The sequence below is a fragment of the Mauremys mutica genome, chromosome 3 (genome assembly GCF_020497125.1).
Source record: "Mauremys mutica isolate MM-2020 ecotype Southern chromosome 3, ASM2049712v1, whole genome shotgun sequence".
NCBI classification, from domain to species: Eukaryota; Metazoa; Chordata; order Testudines; family Geoemydidae; genus Mauremys; species Mauremys mutica.
The window spans coordinates 49,074,374-49,092,104 of NC_059074.1; the positions used below are offsets into that span (position 1 = coordinate 49,074,374).

The window sequence follows — 17,731 nt, forward strand, 5'->3', positions numbered from 1 at the left end:
TTTCTGCCCAAGGTCATTTCCCAGTTTCATATATGGCCAGGACATATACTTACCAGTCTTCTAGCCTAATGCATCAGATGAGGAGTGCAGGCCACATGCTCTGGACATCAGGAGGGCGCTGGCCATCTACATAGCTAGAACAAAGCTGTTCCATAAGTGAGCGCAGTGGTTTGTTGCGGTGGCAGACAGAATGCAAGGTTGCCCAGTGTCTGCTCAGAGGATTTTGTCCTGAATCACAGTCTGCATTCACTACTGCTGTGACCTGGCGAAAGTGCCTCTGCCGGCGATTGTGATGGCACACTTGACTAGGGCACAAACATTGTCAGCAGCCTTCCAGGCACAGGTACCAATCCAAGAGATCTGTAGGGCCACTACCTGGTCATCTGTCCACATGTTCATGTCTCATTATGCGCTTCCCAGCAAGTTCAAGACGATGCTGGCTTTGGCAGAACAGTGCTGCAAGACTGAACTCCGAGCCCACCTCCATTGATACTGCTTGTGAGTCACCTAGAATGGAATCAACATGAATAAGCACTCGAAGAAGGAAAAAACGGTTACCCACCTGTTTTGTAACTGTTGTTCTTTGAGATGTGCTGCTCATGTCCATTCCATTACCCGCCCTCCTGCCCCTTTGTCAGGGTTGTGAACAAGAAGGAGTGAGAAGGCCATAGGGCCAGCGGCACCTGAGATACATGAGTGCGGCACTCAAGGGGGTGCCACAGCTGGCCCTATGGATACCACTAAGGCAAAATCGCCGACGACCATGCACATGGGCGTGCACACACCTAGAATGGAATGGACATGAGCAACACATCTCGAAGAACAACAGTTATGAAAAAGATGGATAACCATATTATTCCTCATTCTGCCCTGCCAATGTGTCTCTGTTCCCAGCTGGATCTGGATTAACTACATTAGGAGCAAGAGAGTTAGTTCAGTCTCCAACCCCACTCATTCCTGTGCCTCTCTAATGAGGCTTGTAACAATGGTACCAACTAAGATTATATGTCTTGTGATTACAATACTTGTTGACTAAGAACTGGGCTGAACCAGATCAAAGCTTGTCTGTTTTATGGAGCTGTGAATTTTTAAAAAAAATTTCCTTTTCTAGTTTTCTCTTTATAACCTTTAAGTCTGATGTCATTTATAACAAATACCTAGATAGTTATATTTGTACTTGTCACCTTAACTAAAGATGTCCTGACATGAGGATTAGTGTGATCCAGTGAAAGGCTGTTCTCATATTTTGGAATTATGAATTATGAGGCATAACAAGAAAATGACAGGTTTCAAAGTAGCAGCCGTGTTAGTCTGTATCCACAAAAAGAACAGGAGTACTTGTGGCACCATAGAGACTAACAAATTTATTTCAGCATAAGCTTTTGTGGGCTACAGCTCACTTCTTCGGATGCATAAATGATGTATCTTCTAGTTTGCTTGCCTTTTTGTACTCTATCCTTGATTGACAATGACTGCACACAACAATTTCAAAGCTGTAACTACTCCTCAGTTGCGTAGTATGAACATAAGTATGTACATTATTTGTTGGTTGCCAACCACAATTTGAAACTCTAATCTTTTTTACTTAGAGGAAGATGTGGAATTACAAGAAGCTATCAAACGAAGCCTGAAGGAAAAGTAAATGAAGATACTCCTGTATGCAAATAGCATTCTATCAAAGCTGCTTACAGAAGTGGAAGCTTGTTCATCCATTAACAAAGGGTCAGAAAATACTGCTTTAAAAATGTGCTTATTCCTTTAATGGTTAAATTTCTAATTATTATGTTGCTGATTGTTTCATGCAACTAAATTAACAAATGGAGCTTATGGATGTATGGTTTGCAACATCCTGTATATGACAAAGGAAAATAAATTGTTAAAAGCCTTACACATTCCTTTTCTAATGATTCATGACTGACTTTAAGTTCAGTTCTTGTTCTAATCTAGGCATGTAACTTGAGGTAGGCTGGTCTTATACATGTTGTGGTGTCTTTAAAAGGTTGTTCATTTACTTCTTCCATTGTAAAAATTTCATTGTCTCATTTTACTTTTTCAGTGTACCCTTTGCAACAGATAAAAATAGTAAACCTCAGTTAATCTCAGACCACCTTGCCTTACTGATAATTTTATAAAGAGAAGCTTAGTCTCCAGGCCTACAATTTACGATTCATGGGCTCACCCCATGCCTGCACAAAGCTTTACTCCACATGAGCACAGAGATATGCCCACAAGTTGTAAATTGCAGGATCCGTGTCCTAGAATGTACAGTTGTTTACTGCTATCTTTACTTTTAATTTTTTATGAATGTGCATATTTTAATTTGAGTATGAGAGCTTGTTATGTTAGTTGGTTTAAAAATCTCATCAGCTGTATACCCTGTCTTGTTTAAGGCTGAATCAAAGTTTGTAAATAAAAACACTGAAGCAAAAATTTTTTGCTAGCAAAATCCCTCTTTGTTTGAGGTACAAGTGAAATAACTTAAACAGGGACGTCCTTCCTGTATTCCATCCTCTTTATAGTATGCATTTGTTGGTTTTCTAAAGGTGGCGTTTCAATATTTGACTATAATTAAAAACATTAATTTTTTTGTATGCTGTCCTTAATTTTTTGAGAAATTCCTTTAGCTTTCCCTTCTCAAGCTTTTCGATCCCCTTTCCTCCACAAAAAAATACCTGTGCATGCCAGCTGGCTTTACCTAGTTTATCTAGCTTCTGTTGATTGTAGATGTAGAGGAAGGAAAGTTTAGTGAAATAAAATACTATCTCCACATTTTATTTTTGCATAAGCACTTGGCAGCTTGTCTGTAACTGGTCTAAGTCCATCATATACAGAAATACTTGTTCTCTAAAAATGAGCCAGATGTATTAAAAAGGAACCCCAAATTTCACTGAATGTAAACCCTTCAAAAAGTTAAAATAACACTCAGCTGTAATTCCTTAAACTTCAGAAATATGCTATGAAATAGTGACATGGACTTCTATGTTTGATATGTTATCCCTGTTGCAAATAAAGATGACCTGAAGCCACTCATCTAGAGTATCTCCTGAGGAATCTCACAGCTCTTTAACAATCATACAAGTAGCTGAAAGATGCAACTCATTTGAATCCTGGTAAACAGTTTAGAAAGGGCTTTCACAGCTGTTGGGGAAAAAAACTTGAGTCTTGAAGCTGGTTCAGAACACTGCTCTTCAACCTCCTGAACACCAGACTCAGTCACCAGAAGAACAAATGGTCTTACTAAACAAGCTTTCATAATAAAATACATTCAAAGGAGGTCTTTCATCCCAAAGAGCTTTTCAAACTAAAAAGATAATGGTTTTGTAAAATTATTTTAGGCTGGAAGTCCCATCCTAAGTATAATGTATTTCAGATTATCCAGATAACGTGTGGGGGATAGATTTTATATGGATAATCGGGAGTTCAGAGAATCAAGGGGGCAGGAGACATTCAGCAGTGGGGGTGGGGGGGGGGGTCTCTCTCCTGGCCAGGGATTCGTCATCCTTCTCCTTGCATTCCTGGCTGGAGTGTCTGCTCTGCCCCATCAGTCCCATGGCAGCACAGCTGCAGAGGGCTCCCTACAGTGCTGCAGGACTGGTGACACCTCATCCCTGTGGGCCAAAAGAGAGACCCCTGGCCAGGACTCTGTTGTACCCCACTAGGATTATAGCCTTCTCTGTACATTGCATCTATGGGGATTGGCAGCACAGGGAGCCTGCTGCAGCTCTGCTATCACAGCCCCTCTCTCACACTCCTGTGACAGCAGGGCTGCAGAGGGCTTCCTGTACTGCTGTAGGAGTCATTCAGCAGCAGGGTGGCCTCCCCTGCAGCCAGGGGCTCGTCCTCTTCCTCCTTAAATTCCTGACCAGGGGTCTCTGCTCTGTTCTCCAAAGTTCCATGTTATCTGAATCTCTTCCTTTCCCCCCAGCATGAGATACATGAGGGACAAGGAAGGGATTCGGATATGAGATACGTTTGGGTTTCAGATACATGGGAGTATACTGTATAGAGTATTATTATGAAAGCTTACTTCAGCTGGGACACTTTGTTCTTCTGGGCCGTAGCGATGGGTAAGCCTGAGTATATAAGCTGTTTATTCCCTTCTAGAGTTGGGTACCTTGGTTTCAGAGCAGCTGCCAACTTGCATTCTTTATCCCTCACATCAGCAAATGTTGCAGTAAATATAAAGACTGACTATACCTGTTTGCCTATGATCATGTAAGTGCTATTATCCCCATTTTACAGATGGGACCTAAGCCACAGAAAGGTTAAGTGACTTGCCCAGGGTCACACAGAATACTTGTAGCATAGTTGGCAATTGAACCCTCTTGTGTCAACTCCTAGGCTAGTGTCCTAACCACGAGACAGTCTTTCCTTTCATTAGCTGCATGTGGTTCTATTCTCTACCTAGTCAATTAGGCTCTAATAATTAGGGCAGCCATGTATGTTCTAAAGAATGTCCAGAAGTGTGGCTACCCTGATTTCTGCCTATGGTTTCCAGGATCTCTAAACAATTCTCGACTGCCTGACTCATCCAAAGTTTTCTCAGTTACCGCATCCTTCAGCATAATCTTCCTGCTGTTCCATTCTCACACGTATGGAGTCTCAAAACAACAAAATGTGTGTGTCCAGATTATTCACTTTCATATCAAGGTACTCTGCTTTATTTTCCAATCAGAACAAGGTGTTCTATAATCTACCTGATTCAGAATTTATTGCTCCTAGCAGATTGTTTGTTTGATAAATCATAGCTGGCTGATTCAGACTCAATGCAGACACCCTACATGGAAGGGTCTGGATCTGCAATTGTGGTGGCAATTGATGTGGTGAAAGAATTTTGACTGCCCCTTTCCCTTTGTAACATAAAGCAGTACAAGTGACTAGTTCATTAGACATTTACTTACAAGATTGGTAGAATTCATTTTTCACCCCTTCAGAATACTTGTAATAAGTCATTTTGTTTGCTTTTTCACAGAGCTATTTAAAAGGAAAAACTCCCCCACTTTGCCTTGCCAATTCCTACCTTTCATTTTAATGTTGTAACATTCAAATAGGTGTTCCCTGCCTTCCAATTTAATGTTGTAGCATTTGCATAGATCTGGTATATAATGTCCAAAAAAAAATAGTGACTCCAGATGTTTTTCACACCCACATTTGCTCTGATCAGTATTAACTTAGTTCTATGACTTTAAAATCCCTGCCACTGGTTCTTTACCTTTTGATGCTCAATTTTTGTTTGTGGCAGACTTTTCTTTGGTCATACGCATTTCTCTGTCTGCGAGGTACAAAGAGAAAATAAGAGGCCAAATAAGTCAGCATAATTGTTATGAAACTTGTTATGGCTACTAAAGTTTGATCCCTTTCTGGCTGCTTTTGTAAAGATTAAACTAAGATCACTGCCTCTTCTCTGTGGATTTTTTTAACTGTGAATTATTTGCCTCATATGTAATAGCTGTGTAGACTAGGTAACAAACAGGATTATTTGTATCAACTTCTTAATGCTCAGAAATAAGTACTATAGCTACCTATAGGGGTCAGATCCTTTTGGAGTCTGAGGAAACCTCTGTAGATGGGTCTGTGTGGGGGTAAATATTGTGTGACATGTAGGCCCTTCTAATCTTTGCCAAATATGGTTACGTTTACAGAACTAATGAGGTCACAACATACTTTCTCTTATAAAAGGAAAGTCTTCCATCACTCTTGCATGCTATCTATGAGATATTTACAATAACTGCTACCTCTGTTTTACAATTCATTTAACATAGTGTGATACAGCATGGCCAGAGGGCAGCAGGAGAGGGTTAGAAGGGAGCCTTATTCCCTGTAAGGGGAAGAAAGTTTGCTATAGATTAACTAGAGCACCTGCAGTCAGTCACATGATAAAAACCCCTGCTTCAATCAAACAGTGTGGGAGTTGGAGCAGAGAACAGTTTGAAGGAGTTGGAGCAGGGAACAGTTTGGAGAAGTGCTGTAGTGAGCTAAGAAGTCCAAGACCCCAGGTAAAGGGGCACCTGGTTTGTACAGAGGGAGGGCAGGAAGCCCCCCACAAGCTGAAGGGCAGGAGAGGGAAGTAGCCCAGGGGAAGGAAGTGTCAGTTCAAGTGGTTTACCACTATTCTCAGGGCCCCTGGGCTGGGACCTGGAGTAGAGGGTGGGCCCAGGTCCCTCCCTCTCCACTCCCCTCCTCTAGGACACTAGTGGGGCAGTTAACATTCCACTGCAGGGGCAAGAAATAGTGCCCTGAAACCCCCCCCCCCCCAAAAGAAGAGAAAGCGTGAGACCCATCAAAATAGTGCTGGCAATTTGCCACAATAGAAACAAAACAGATGGAGCTGAACCTGAAGTTAAGGCCCTTTTTCACTAAGGCCCGGTGTACACGGGGGGGAGGGGAGAAATCGATCTAAGATACGCAACTTCAGCTACGAGAATAGCGTAGCTGAAGTCGACTCATCTTAGATTGACTTAGAATCACTTCGCATCTTTGCGGCGTGGGATCAACAGCTGCCACTCCCCCATCAACTTTGCTTTCTCCTCTCGCCGAGCTGGAGTTCAGCAGTTGACGGGAGAGCGATCGGGGATAAATTGATCCCTGATGGATTGATTGCTACCCGCCGATCCAGCGGGTAGTGTAGACGTACCCAAAGAGCTTCTCTACATGAATAGTTACTGCACATTTACCACAAATCTACCCCACTGATGCGGGCAGTGCAGTAACTATTGGTGTGGACCTTGCTGATATGCACTAACAGTTCTTTAGCATGCTTTGATCTATCCTGTTTCAAATTGGGCTCAGTTAAAGCACACTAAGGAACTTCTAAGGTGCATCAGCAGGCTCTATGTGGACATACAGTGCGTGACATGCTGGTGCGAGGTAGATTGAAACCCCAGCATGCCACGAACTAATTTCATAAAGACAAGCTCTAAGTTAATCAAGAGAGTCTGTTTTTAATCTACCTTACATCTACTTTTCCTTGACATCTTTGAAATGACTCTAGTTTTCTTAAATATTTCTTGCAGTAATTAAGTCAGGAATTAAAATACAGTTATAACATCCTGGTCAGATCCAGTGGTGAAGGTGTGAGAAAATGTTGTGTTTTGTACTAGTTTGGCAATCTATGGACAGTTAAAGAGCAATCAAAGAAGATAAGGCCATTGCACTGCAGAGAAATGAAATTAATTCTTTACATCAGTCTTCATTGCAGAGGGTGTGAGGGAGATTCCCACATTTGGGCCATTCTGTTTAGGTGACAAATCTGAGGAACTGTCCCACACTGAGGTTTCAATAGAGGAGGTTTTGGAACAAATTGATAAACAGTAATAAGTCATCCAAGAGTTCTGAAGGAATTCAAATATGAAAATGCAGAATTACTAACAGTGGCATGTAACCTATCATTTAAATCTTTCTGTTCCTGATGACTGGAGGCTATCTAATGTGACACCAATTTTTTAAAAAGGGCTCCAGGGGAATCAGATTATTAACCTAACTTCAGTACCTGGCAAATTAGCTGAAACTATAGTAAAGAACAGAATTATCAGACACAAAGATAAACATGATTTGTTGGGGAAGAGTCAGCATGGCTTTTGTAAAGGGAAATCATGCCTCACCCATCTACCAGACTTCTTTGAGGGGGTCACACTGAATGTAATGTCAAAAGCTTTCTGAAAGTCCAAGTTCCCTCACCAAAGGCTCATAAGCAAATTAAGCAGTCATGGGATAGGAGGGAAGGTCCTTTCATGGATCAGTAACTGGTAAGAGATAGGAAACAAAGGGTAGGAATAAATGGTCAGTTTTCAATATGGAGAGAGTTAAATTGTGGTGCCCCCCAGAGTTCTATACTGGGACCTGTGCTGTTCAACATATTCATAAATGATCTGGGAAAAGGGATAAATAGTGAGGTGGCAAATTTTGCAGATGATACAAAATTACTCAAGATATTGAAGTCCAAAGCACACTGCAAAGAGTTACAAAGGAATCTCACTAAACGGGGTGACTGGGCAAAAAAATGGCAGATGAAATTCAATGTTGATAAATGCAAAGAAATGCACACTGGAAAACATAATCCCAACTATACATACAAAATGATGGGGTCTAAAGTAGCTGTCACCACTCAAGAAAGAGATTTTGGACTCATTGTGGATAGTTTTGTGAAAACAACTGTTCAATGTGTAGTGGCAGTCAAAAAGTCAACAATGTTAGGAACCATTAGGAAATGGATGGAAGATAGAAAATGTCATAATGCCACTATATAAATCTGGTGCACCCACACCTGGAATACTGTTTGCCATTCGGGTCACCCCTTCTCAAAAAAGATACATAGGAAAAGGTACAGAGAAGGGGAACAACAATGATTAAGGGTATGGAACAGCTTCCATATGGGAAGCAATTAAAAAGACTAGGACTTTTCAATTTGGAAAAGGGATGACTAAAATGGGATATACTAGAGGTCTTAAAATTGTGACTTGTGGTCTAGAAAGTGAATAAGGAAGTGTTATTTACTCCTTCACATAACACAACCACCAGGGGTCACTCAAATTAATAGGCAGCAAGTTTAAAACAAACAAAAGGAAGTACTACTTCACACAACACACAGTCAACCTGTGAAACTCATTGCCAGGGGATGGTGTGAAGGCCAAAACTGTAACAGGGTTCAAAAAAGAACTAGATACGTTTATGGAAGATGGCTAATCACGATTGATGTATCTAAGATGGGTAGAGATGCAACCGCATGCTCTGAATTTCCTTAGCCTCTGATTGCCAGAAGCTTGGAGTGGATGATGGGATGGATCACTCAATTGCCTGTTCTGTTCATTCCTTCTGAAGTGCCTGGTATTAGCCACTGTTGGAAGACTGGATACTGAGCTACTCAGTATGGCTGTGCTTATATTCTTAATCGGTATGTGTGCAAAATGAGTGTAACTTACATTTTCAGTGGACAGAAGGAGAATGTCAAAATAACAAAAGAGGTCAGAAAAACAATAAAGAGGGTGTAAAAATACCCTCTGCAAGTTGCTTTCCTTGCTACATCATTTCCTTGGAGTTCTGCAATGCACTGTACTTGGGGCTACATCTTAAATCTATCTGGCAAATGCAGCTGGTGCAGAATTCAGCAGCTCAATTGTTACTCAGCATGTCATTTTACTGAACACAGAGAACCTGTGCTCTATGAGCTGAACTGGCTGCCTATTGGTTTTTGGACTGATTTTAAGGTTGGTTTGTCATATAAAGGACTATAGGACAACAGATACTGCCTCTTTCCTCATGAGACAAGGCCATGATTGTGGTCAGAGCAGGCATCTGAGCTGAAATTCCATTGGTATTTTAAAAAAAAAAAGGGTGGGGGGGCTGCTGGTATTTACTGCTAGAACACCACATCTGTGGAGCTCACCACACCCCTTAATCCTAATCTGCAACAGTTGGAGTTTAACCTTTAGGGTACATGACTGGAAGGGATTGGGAGACCAGTGAGGACTCCAACAAGGGTTTGGTGGAGATGGAGATTGTGGTTCTTTTTACTCTGCCAGAGTAGTGCTCTCAGAGTTAATTGCTGAGTTTGTTATGTATGAGTTGTATTTTAAATGTGTGTGTCAAAGGCATCTACCACCTGAGATGAGCGCTCTTTTATTTAGTTAGTACAAATCTCAATAAGTAAGTAGCAGAAAAGAAGGAGACAGAGAGTCTTAGTAGTCCTATTGTATATAGAAAACTAGGATAATTAATTTAACATAGGACAAAAAGTAGTGAAAGAAATGTCTCAATAATTTAACTTTAAATCAAGACAACTTGGGACATGATGTCTTTCTGAATGGACAAGCCTGAGAGAACAGTTATTTTGGCTCATTTTACTGTGAATACTGAAAACATCACCCATGTGCAACACAAGACCCATTGATTGAATGCCAAAAGTTGGTCTGGCAGGGAATGCTAAGTAGTATCAGCTCAAATCTGCTTTTAGTAATGATTAGATGGGTTCCCCTAATGATAACTTTGTTTTCAAGCCCTTGTTGTCCTAGATCAGGGGTCAGCAACCTGTGGCCCGCGGCTTGCCAGGGTAAGCACCCTGGTAGGCTGGGCCGGTTTGTTTACTTGCCACATCCGCAGGTTTGGCCGATCATGGCTCCCACTGGCCGCAGTTCGCTGTCCCAGGCCAATGAGGGCTGCGGGAAGCAGCGCAGGCCGAGGGATGTGTTGGCTGCACCTTCCCACCGACCCCTGCCCTAGATAGTCCATAGACATAAAGTGATGGCAAATGAACCCTGTATGTGGCTTGAGCTACCAGCACCAGTTGTACTGTAGGAACCCAAGTGTAAAAACTGGTCTTCTCAAGTTAGTTTCCTCAGGGTACGTCCATACTACCCGCCCGGGTCGGCGGGTAGCGATCGACTTCTCGGAGTTCGATATATCGCGTCTCATCTACTCCGAACGCGCTCCCGTCGACTCCGGAACTCCACCACCGTGAACGGCGGTGGCGGAGTCGACGGGGGAGCCGCGGACTTCGATCCTGCGCCGTGAGGACGGGTAAGTACTTCGAACTAAGGTACTTCGAGTTCAGCTACGCTATTCGCGTAGCTGAACTTGCGTACCTTAGTTCGAACCCCACCCCCAGTGTAGACCAGGCCTCAGTCAATATTAATTTACTAACAAGTGATTTTTCCCTGATTCCTGCCCACGTCAGCTGCCACCTGTCATATAAATGCTGTAGTGGAGCTAAATTATGGCTGTGAGGTATATGGTGTAATAATAGGCAGCAGATTTGAAACAAACCAAAGGAAGTATTTCTTCACACAACACACAGTCAGCCTGTGGGACTTTTTGCCAGAGGATGTTGTGAAGGCCACAACAATAACAAGTTTCAAAAAAGAACTAGATAAATTCATAGAGGATAGATCCATCAATGGCTATTAGTCAGGATGGGCAACGATGGTGTCTCTAGCCTCTGTTTGCTAGAAGCTGGGAATGGGTGATGGGATGGATCGCTTGATGATTACCAGTTCTGTTCATTCCCTCTGGGGCACCTGACATTGGCCACACTGTCGGAAGACAGGATACTGGGCTAGACGGACCTTTGGTCTGACCCAGTATGGGTCTTATGACTTACAAATATTAATCCATTCTCTCTCTGTGAAGTAGATAAGCACTTTACAGATGGGGAAACTCAAAGAAGTTAAATCAAAGTCAGAGTTTACCGGTGGGGTAGCTGGGATTGGGACTCAGGATTCCTGGCTCCCAATCTACCAAACTATGCATGCTACTACATAATAGCTTGTTCTTTAAGGATGGTGGCTTTCCCAGGCCCTCGGACTGAAATATTTAGTAATAATGCTTCTCCTTTGTGACTAACCAACAGGGTAACATGACCCTTAAGAATTAGAATCAGAAAGACTTATTATGTCAGTAAAAGTGCTTCAAGCCAGTATAAAGTCTGTTTCTGGAGTACAGTGTGAGGTTGTTTCTTGGTTGGCATCAAACACTCTGGTGCTTTTCTTTCTTTCTTCTCCCTCCAAGCTTCCTCTCTTACATCAGAATTGGAGGTTTTTAAAGTCTTTCTCCCCCCCCCGCCTCCTCTCTCCTCTCTTATTTCTCCTCTGCTCCTTCAGATGCCTGATCTTGTTTCTCCTTTTGGCAGGGCTTCCTCATTCAGGTCCTTGGTAAAATAATTTAAAATTGGTCTGGGAAGGCCAGTATGTTATTGTGAAGATGGCTCCCGTCTCTAGTCCTGACTCAGCCCAACACAAGCAGCAAAGATTTTATGGATGTCACTGAAAGCCTTATACTACTCTGCATCAAATTCTGGTCCACCAGGAGTCAATGAGCAAATTCCCACTGACTTCAGTGGGACCAGGATTTGGCCCTTTTTTGCCTGGTTCTTGCTGCTTCAGGCATAGAGGTGAGTAGAGATAGCAAGAGCAGAGTTGAGGGGAAGAGAGTTTCTGGGGCAGTGGGGTGACTCTCCTTTGGGGACAGAGGTGGTGGGGTGACTCTCTGGCTCATTTCCCACGGGAAGTTTGTCCCAGTGGGCCACTGAGGAGGAGCTGGCTGGGACTACGGGGGAGGCAACAGCCTCCTGCTTTGGCAATGTGCTGTGTCAACTTGGCCTGGCCACCTCTGGGCCTCAGGAGGGAGCTAAGAGGACCTGAAGTGCTTAGTGCAGAGAACATTTTATAGGGTAGGCAGCAAGAGGACTGTGCATTAAGATGTGTCAGAGTCAGGACTAACGCTAGCTGGACAAAGAGGTGCCTGCAATGGCAGAAAGAGCTTCATCTGAGCAGACAGAGAGATGCTGCCCTCACCTTAATAATAATCACCAGACACCTTGTTCCCACCCCTTCCTGGGGCAGTAACTGCAGAGGATAGTGAGCTCTATGTTTCTGCTGCAGACAGGGCTCAAAGTGGAAACTGCTGCTTTCACAGGGGGTAAAATGTGTTGTCCCTTTTGGGGGTTGGAGGGATCCTCCAGGACTAGGGAATGTGGGACAGTCTTCTCACTGCGCCGGTGCAGTGAGTCTGGCTCCTCACACTCCTCCACCCCCCCCCCTCCACATACCAGCAGAGGGACCAGTCTGCCCCAATGCTTAATTTGTGCCAGGGCTGAGCCCCGGCATCTCTAGGCTTGGCAGTTCATAGTCACAGAATCTATGGGCTTGATACGGAGTCTGAATGAGCTCTCCCCTGACATCTAGTGATGAGCTGTGGAAGAGGACTTCAGGAACTGATCTCATTTGCATGGGCACACCTACGTGCTCATTAGCATGATGGAATTGCTTGCCCAAATTATCACTTTTGGCTGGTGTTGGATCCTATCTCCTTGTTATTGGGGCAGGAGTAATAAAGGGCTGTTATCCTTGTTGTGTGAATCAAAGGCAACAGAATTGTACTTGGCATACCCTGACTGAGAGACTCACCCTCAACGTAATGGCACTTGCTAGGCAGGGGACATGGGTTCCAAAAGCTAGGGGGAGAGGTGCCTGCATTAGGGTTTTAGGCACCATTTGTTTTTTTTCCCTCTCTCTACTGCATAATAAAAGAGCTAATTTAGATTCAATTGAGAGTTTTATTACACACTGCAGAGCTAAAATCTTGATATCTAGGTCTAAGCATTAGACCTGCTTTAGGATAGTGTCTCTAATACAAGAGATTACCTTGTGCGCACTGCACCAGCGGTGAAGCTCCCCCATTAACAACTGAAATTGTTGAGAGCTGCATTAAGTGGTGGGACTTGAAGACATTCTGGTGGGTCGGCAATCGGCTGGTGGAGAGGACTGAAGCAGAGCCCCACAGATAGCATGGCAATCGGCCTTTGGCCAGCAGGGCGGCTGGCGAAGAGGCATGGAGTGTCAATCGGGCAGCTGGCAAAGGGGAGCGGCGAGCAAGTGCCCAGGTAGCAGAGTGAATAAGGTGCCTTGGTACACCCCTCCACCCAGGGTGGGAGGTCAACTCTGCAGATGCACCGCTGAAGTTTGGGTCTGCACTGACTAAGGACAATAACTGTGAGCAGGGTGCAGAGAAGAGACAGACATGTTAAAGGGAATTTTGGTTGCTGGACTTAACCTGAGAGAAAAGAATACTGTCCAATTTCCTTGGGGGTTGGGCTTTTGTTCATGTTTTCTGTTTATGAATCTTGTTTGCAGTGTTTTCCCAAATTAAGTTACTTCCCTCCTTTTATACAGTTTTTTTTAATACACTCAGACTCTGTGCTTGTGAGAGGGGAAGTATTGCCTCTTAGAGTATGTCTAAACTATTGGCTGGATCGGCGGGCAGTGATTGATCCAGCAGTGGTTGATTTATCGCATCCAGTTTAGATGCAATAACTTAACCACTGAGCGCGCTCCCATCGACTCCTGAACTCCACCGCCGTGAGAGGTGCAGGCAGAGTTGACAGGGGAGCGGCAGCAGCCGACTCACTGCATTGAAGACTCTGCGGTGAGTAGGTCTAAGTACGTTGACTTCAGCGACATATTCATGTAGCTGAAGTTGTGTAACTTAGATCGATTCTCCCCCCACCCCGTGTAGATCAGGCCCTAGAGGCGCCCAGGAGGTGGTGTGTAATTGTCTCAGGTCAGTGGGTGAGGGGGCTCGAGCCACTTTTGTGTTGTATTGTTGGAAAGGAACCCCTAGATACTGAACCCAGCCCTTGTTGCTACCCACTCTGACTGACAGAAGGGTTACAAATTTGAACAAAATTTCTTGAGCTCCAGCACCTCTTTCATTGTAGATTAAGCACTGGTCTGCCCCCAACTCTCTGCTGCAGAAGCAGCAGCAAGGTGAACCTACATCTGCCCTCCCATCCCATAGTGCATTGCTGGATTAGAGCTCATCCCCTGGAGTGAGTCTCTGTCTGGTCCCAAGAGCAGGCAGTGGGACTGTCCTCGGTCACCGAGGGAGTAGAGTTATTCTATGGGGACAATAGCTGAACCCCCCCTAGCAGGGTACCTGCCTTGTGCTTCTACAGGAGGCCATGTGGCGAGTCTGTCACTTTCCTCAGTGGAATGAGTCCTGCCCCATGGCGAGGGAGTGGTGCTATGGGCCATGCCCCCGCCCGGCCCCACAGGGGGTGGATGGGGTGGAGAGGCAACTCTGAGTCTTGTGTCTCCCATCCTCCTGGCAGGGAGCAGCAGGGCCGACTCTAGGCACCAGCAAACCAAGCACATGCTTGGGGTAGCACATTTTCAGGGGTGGCATTCCGGCCATCCCCCCCCTTTTTTTTTTCCTTCCAGTGGCAAAAGTCTAGAGCCGGCCCTGGCAGCAGCAGCATATTGTGCATGGGGGGTGCCCTGGGGCCACTGAGGTTTGCGCCATGGGGGAGCAGCGCTGCACCTTGTGGCTGGGCCGGGCAGGCTCCGAGTTGGGGCCACTCAGGCTGGGAGCTGCCCCGTGGGGCACATGGAGCCACCTGCAGGTGTCACAGGGCAGCCGCCCCGCAGCGCCGCATCCGGGGATTGGTGAAGCAGCCCGAGCCACCAAGAGACTGCAGCAGGGCGGCCAGAAGCAGAAGTGGGGCTATAGAGGATGGGGCGCTGCTGTGCGGGGCCTGCGTCCCGCTCTCTGGGGCTCCGCTTCTTCTGGGGTGACCCTGCCCTGGCTCCTCAGCCCCCTGCCGGGGCGGTCCCCCAGCTCTGCCCTCCCCAGTCCTGGCTGGTCCTGGAAGCGGGAGCCCTGGCTGGAGGGACCCTGGGCTGAGGCGCAGCCTGGGAGCCCCACTGTTTACCCAAACCCTGCCAGCGCTGGACCAGTGGGAGGTGAGGGGGGAGCCCAGGGCTGGGGCAGCAGGGGGTGCAGGTGGGGGAGGGAGAAGAGAAAGCCCAGGGCTGGGATGAGGGGGCAGCCAAAATTTTTTTTGCTTGGGGTGGCAAAAAACTTAGAGCTGGCCCTGGGGAACAGTCAGGCAACCTCCCTGGTGACTGGCTAGCTGCTCCCATCACGGGCGTGTGAGGGGCGAGTCTCTGCCACATCTCCCCGTGGTGGGGGCGGGGAGGGCGAGTCTCCGCCCCATCCCTGTGAGGGGTTGCCCCAGTGGGGCAGGGAGCAGGCGCGGGGGGCCGGCGGCGGCCGGTTTCCTCCTTTGGCGCTGCGCGGGGTCTGCCCCGGGGGGGAGCGGGAGGCGGAGTCGCAGCCGCAGTAATCGCAGCCCCGGCTCCTCAGGCCTGGGAGCGCCATGGCCCAGGCCAGGATCAGCGCTAAGGCCAGCGAGGGACAGCCGGCGGGGCAGCTCCACGGGCGCTTCTTCCGCTCCACCTCCATGGCCGACTGCTCCGGCCGCCTGCTGCAGAACCTGGACCAGCTGGAGCGCAGGTCCGGCCACGGCGCGCGGAAGGGGCTCTGGCCGTGCAGGGGGGGCGCCTGCTAGTGCGACAGGAGGAGGGGGAGGGGGAGACGTCCTGCTAGTGCGGCAGGGTATGTGGGGGGAGGGGGAAAGCGTCCTGCTAGTGCGGCACCGTATGGGGGGAGGGGTCCTGCTAGTGCGGCAGGGTATGGGTATGTGGGGGGAGGGGTCCTGCTAGTGCGGCAGGGTGCGCAGGGCATTTTTGGAGGGGTCTTGCTAATGCGGCAGTAGGGACTGTTGAAGTGTGATTCTGCTATTGGAGAAGAGCCTTGCTAGACGTGCTCAGCCGGTGGTGGGTGTGTGTACTGGAAGCCCAGTAGGTTGATGCCGTTGCTGATTTCTTTTCTCCCATCTGGGCGTCTATTCCTGCCACCGGACTTGAATGAAAAAGAAGTTTGCTACTGCTGGGATTTAAACAGACTGTGAGTGAAGAGCACAGCTGCTTCCACTGAAGTGCTGGGAGGGGCTGGGGAGAGATCTATATATATAGTTTCCAGGCTTATAGGGGTAGGAAGACACAGTTGTCATTATAGAGACCCTGTGTTCACACTTCTTGCTGAACACAGTGTATTTGAATTTTGAAGGGTTAAGCAGCAGGGGAGCCGTTTGCTTTATAAGGGGAGCTCCACCTTCCTTAGAGAATCATGTTGTTTCACAGAAGATACAATAATCCAGTGGAGCCAGAGTGCCATTTCAGGTTTTAGTAGGAGGGGGCAAGTTTAACTGATTGTATGGGCTAGTCAGGCACCTGAAAATTCTAGGATTGTGGTGGGTTTTTTTTTCTTTTCTTTAGCTAACTTAGAAATTAGCTGTCAGGAGCACAGTATCTAATTCCTATGTAAAGAAAAAAATATAAAAACACTAGTTTAAAGCCATGTTTTAAGTTTATATGTACAATCAGGAGATAATACAGCAAGATATTCTCAATCCTGGAGGTATCAATTTTGGAATCTTAACAAAGATATCAGAAACATAAGTTTGATACTTTGTACACTATCTCTAGTGGAGAGAAATAAAAATAAGTAGCGTCTGCTGAAAATCTGTGTACTTTCTCTAACACACACACCCTGTGTTGCTGCCATTATCTACTCTATTTTAGTCAATTGTTCACTCCACTAAAAACATATTTACTTTAACATATATGATTACATTTTTTTCTCTTTATTTTGGCATATATGTTCATAGGCGCTGACTCCATGGGTGCTCCGGCGTGCAGGAGGCTGTGGGGGAGGAGCGAGGATGCGGTGTGCTCAGGGGAGGTGGCAGAATGGGGTAGGATGGGGGTGGAGCAGGGGTTGGAAGAGGCAGGGTGGGGTGTGGTTTTAAGGGAAGGGGTAGAGTGGGGGCAGGGCCTGAGGCAGAGTCAGGGGTTGAGCATCCCCCTGGCACAATGGAAAGTCGGCACCTGTGTATATGTTTACCAGTCACAATCATGTATGACACCCATTAACATTTGGCTCCATCATTACTCTTAGGATCAGACTTGGAACTGCATTTATTTTCATATGAACTTTATTTTATGGATCTAACTAAAAATACAATTTGAAAATAAGTGACCATGTGCACAATGTCTAAAGTTATATGTTTAGCTACTTTTTTTGAACTGGCAAAGCTAAGGTGAGTACAAACTAAATTTACGTTCTAAAAGGATACTATTATTTGATTGCACCACTTTAAATAAAGAATGACAAAGCACAATGTGGTAATAAAAGCTGCACTTGTGTTCAATTTAAGCACAAGAGAGAAATAAAATTAAGAAATTCACAGACCAGTCAAAAAACTAAAATAACAGTACAGCAATCCTTAATGAACTTTGAAAGACTAATATTACAGAGAATATATGTGCATTTCAACAGGAAGTACCAATACTAATAATACAAGAATGTGTGAAGGGGAATGTGTATGTGAGTGCACTGT

The 17,731-nt window shown here is 45.7% G+C and overlaps 2 protein-coding genes across 10 annotated transcripts in view; both read left to right on the forward strand.

Annotated features, from left to right (window-relative positions):
- The window catches only part of ZNF451 (zinc finger protein 451), a 76,739-nt gene extending 74,148 nt beyond the window's left edge, over window positions 1-2,591 (forward strand). For all 6 annotated transcript variants that reach the window (XM_045009609.1, XM_045009610.1, XM_045009611.1 and 3 more), the window contains one exon: window positions 1,590-2,591. In XM_045009609.1, the coding sequence (XP_044865544.1) occupies window positions 1,590-1,642 (53 nt within the window). In that variant the 3' untranslated portion in view covers window positions 1,643-2,591. The remainder of the gene's footprint in view (window positions 1-1,589) is intronic.
- Window positions 2,592-3,558: 967 nt separating this feature from the next.
- BAG2 (BAG cochaperone 2) overlaps window positions 3,559-17,731 on the forward strand; it is a 31,247-nt gene continuing 17,074 nt past the window's right edge. Inside the window, exon 1 of one of the 4 annotated variants that reach the window (XM_045008502.1) lies at window positions 3,559-4,617. In XM_045008502.1, the coding sequence (XP_044864437.1) occupies window positions 4,595-4,617 (23 nt within the window). In that variant the 5' untranslated portion in view covers window positions 3,559-4,594. Of the gene's footprint in view, window positions 4,618-15,496; window positions 15,784-16,113; window positions 16,237-17,300; window positions 17,432-17,731 lie in introns of those variants that run through there. The other 3 variants (XM_045008499.1, XM_045008500.1, XM_045008501.1) reach the window with 3 other exon arrangements.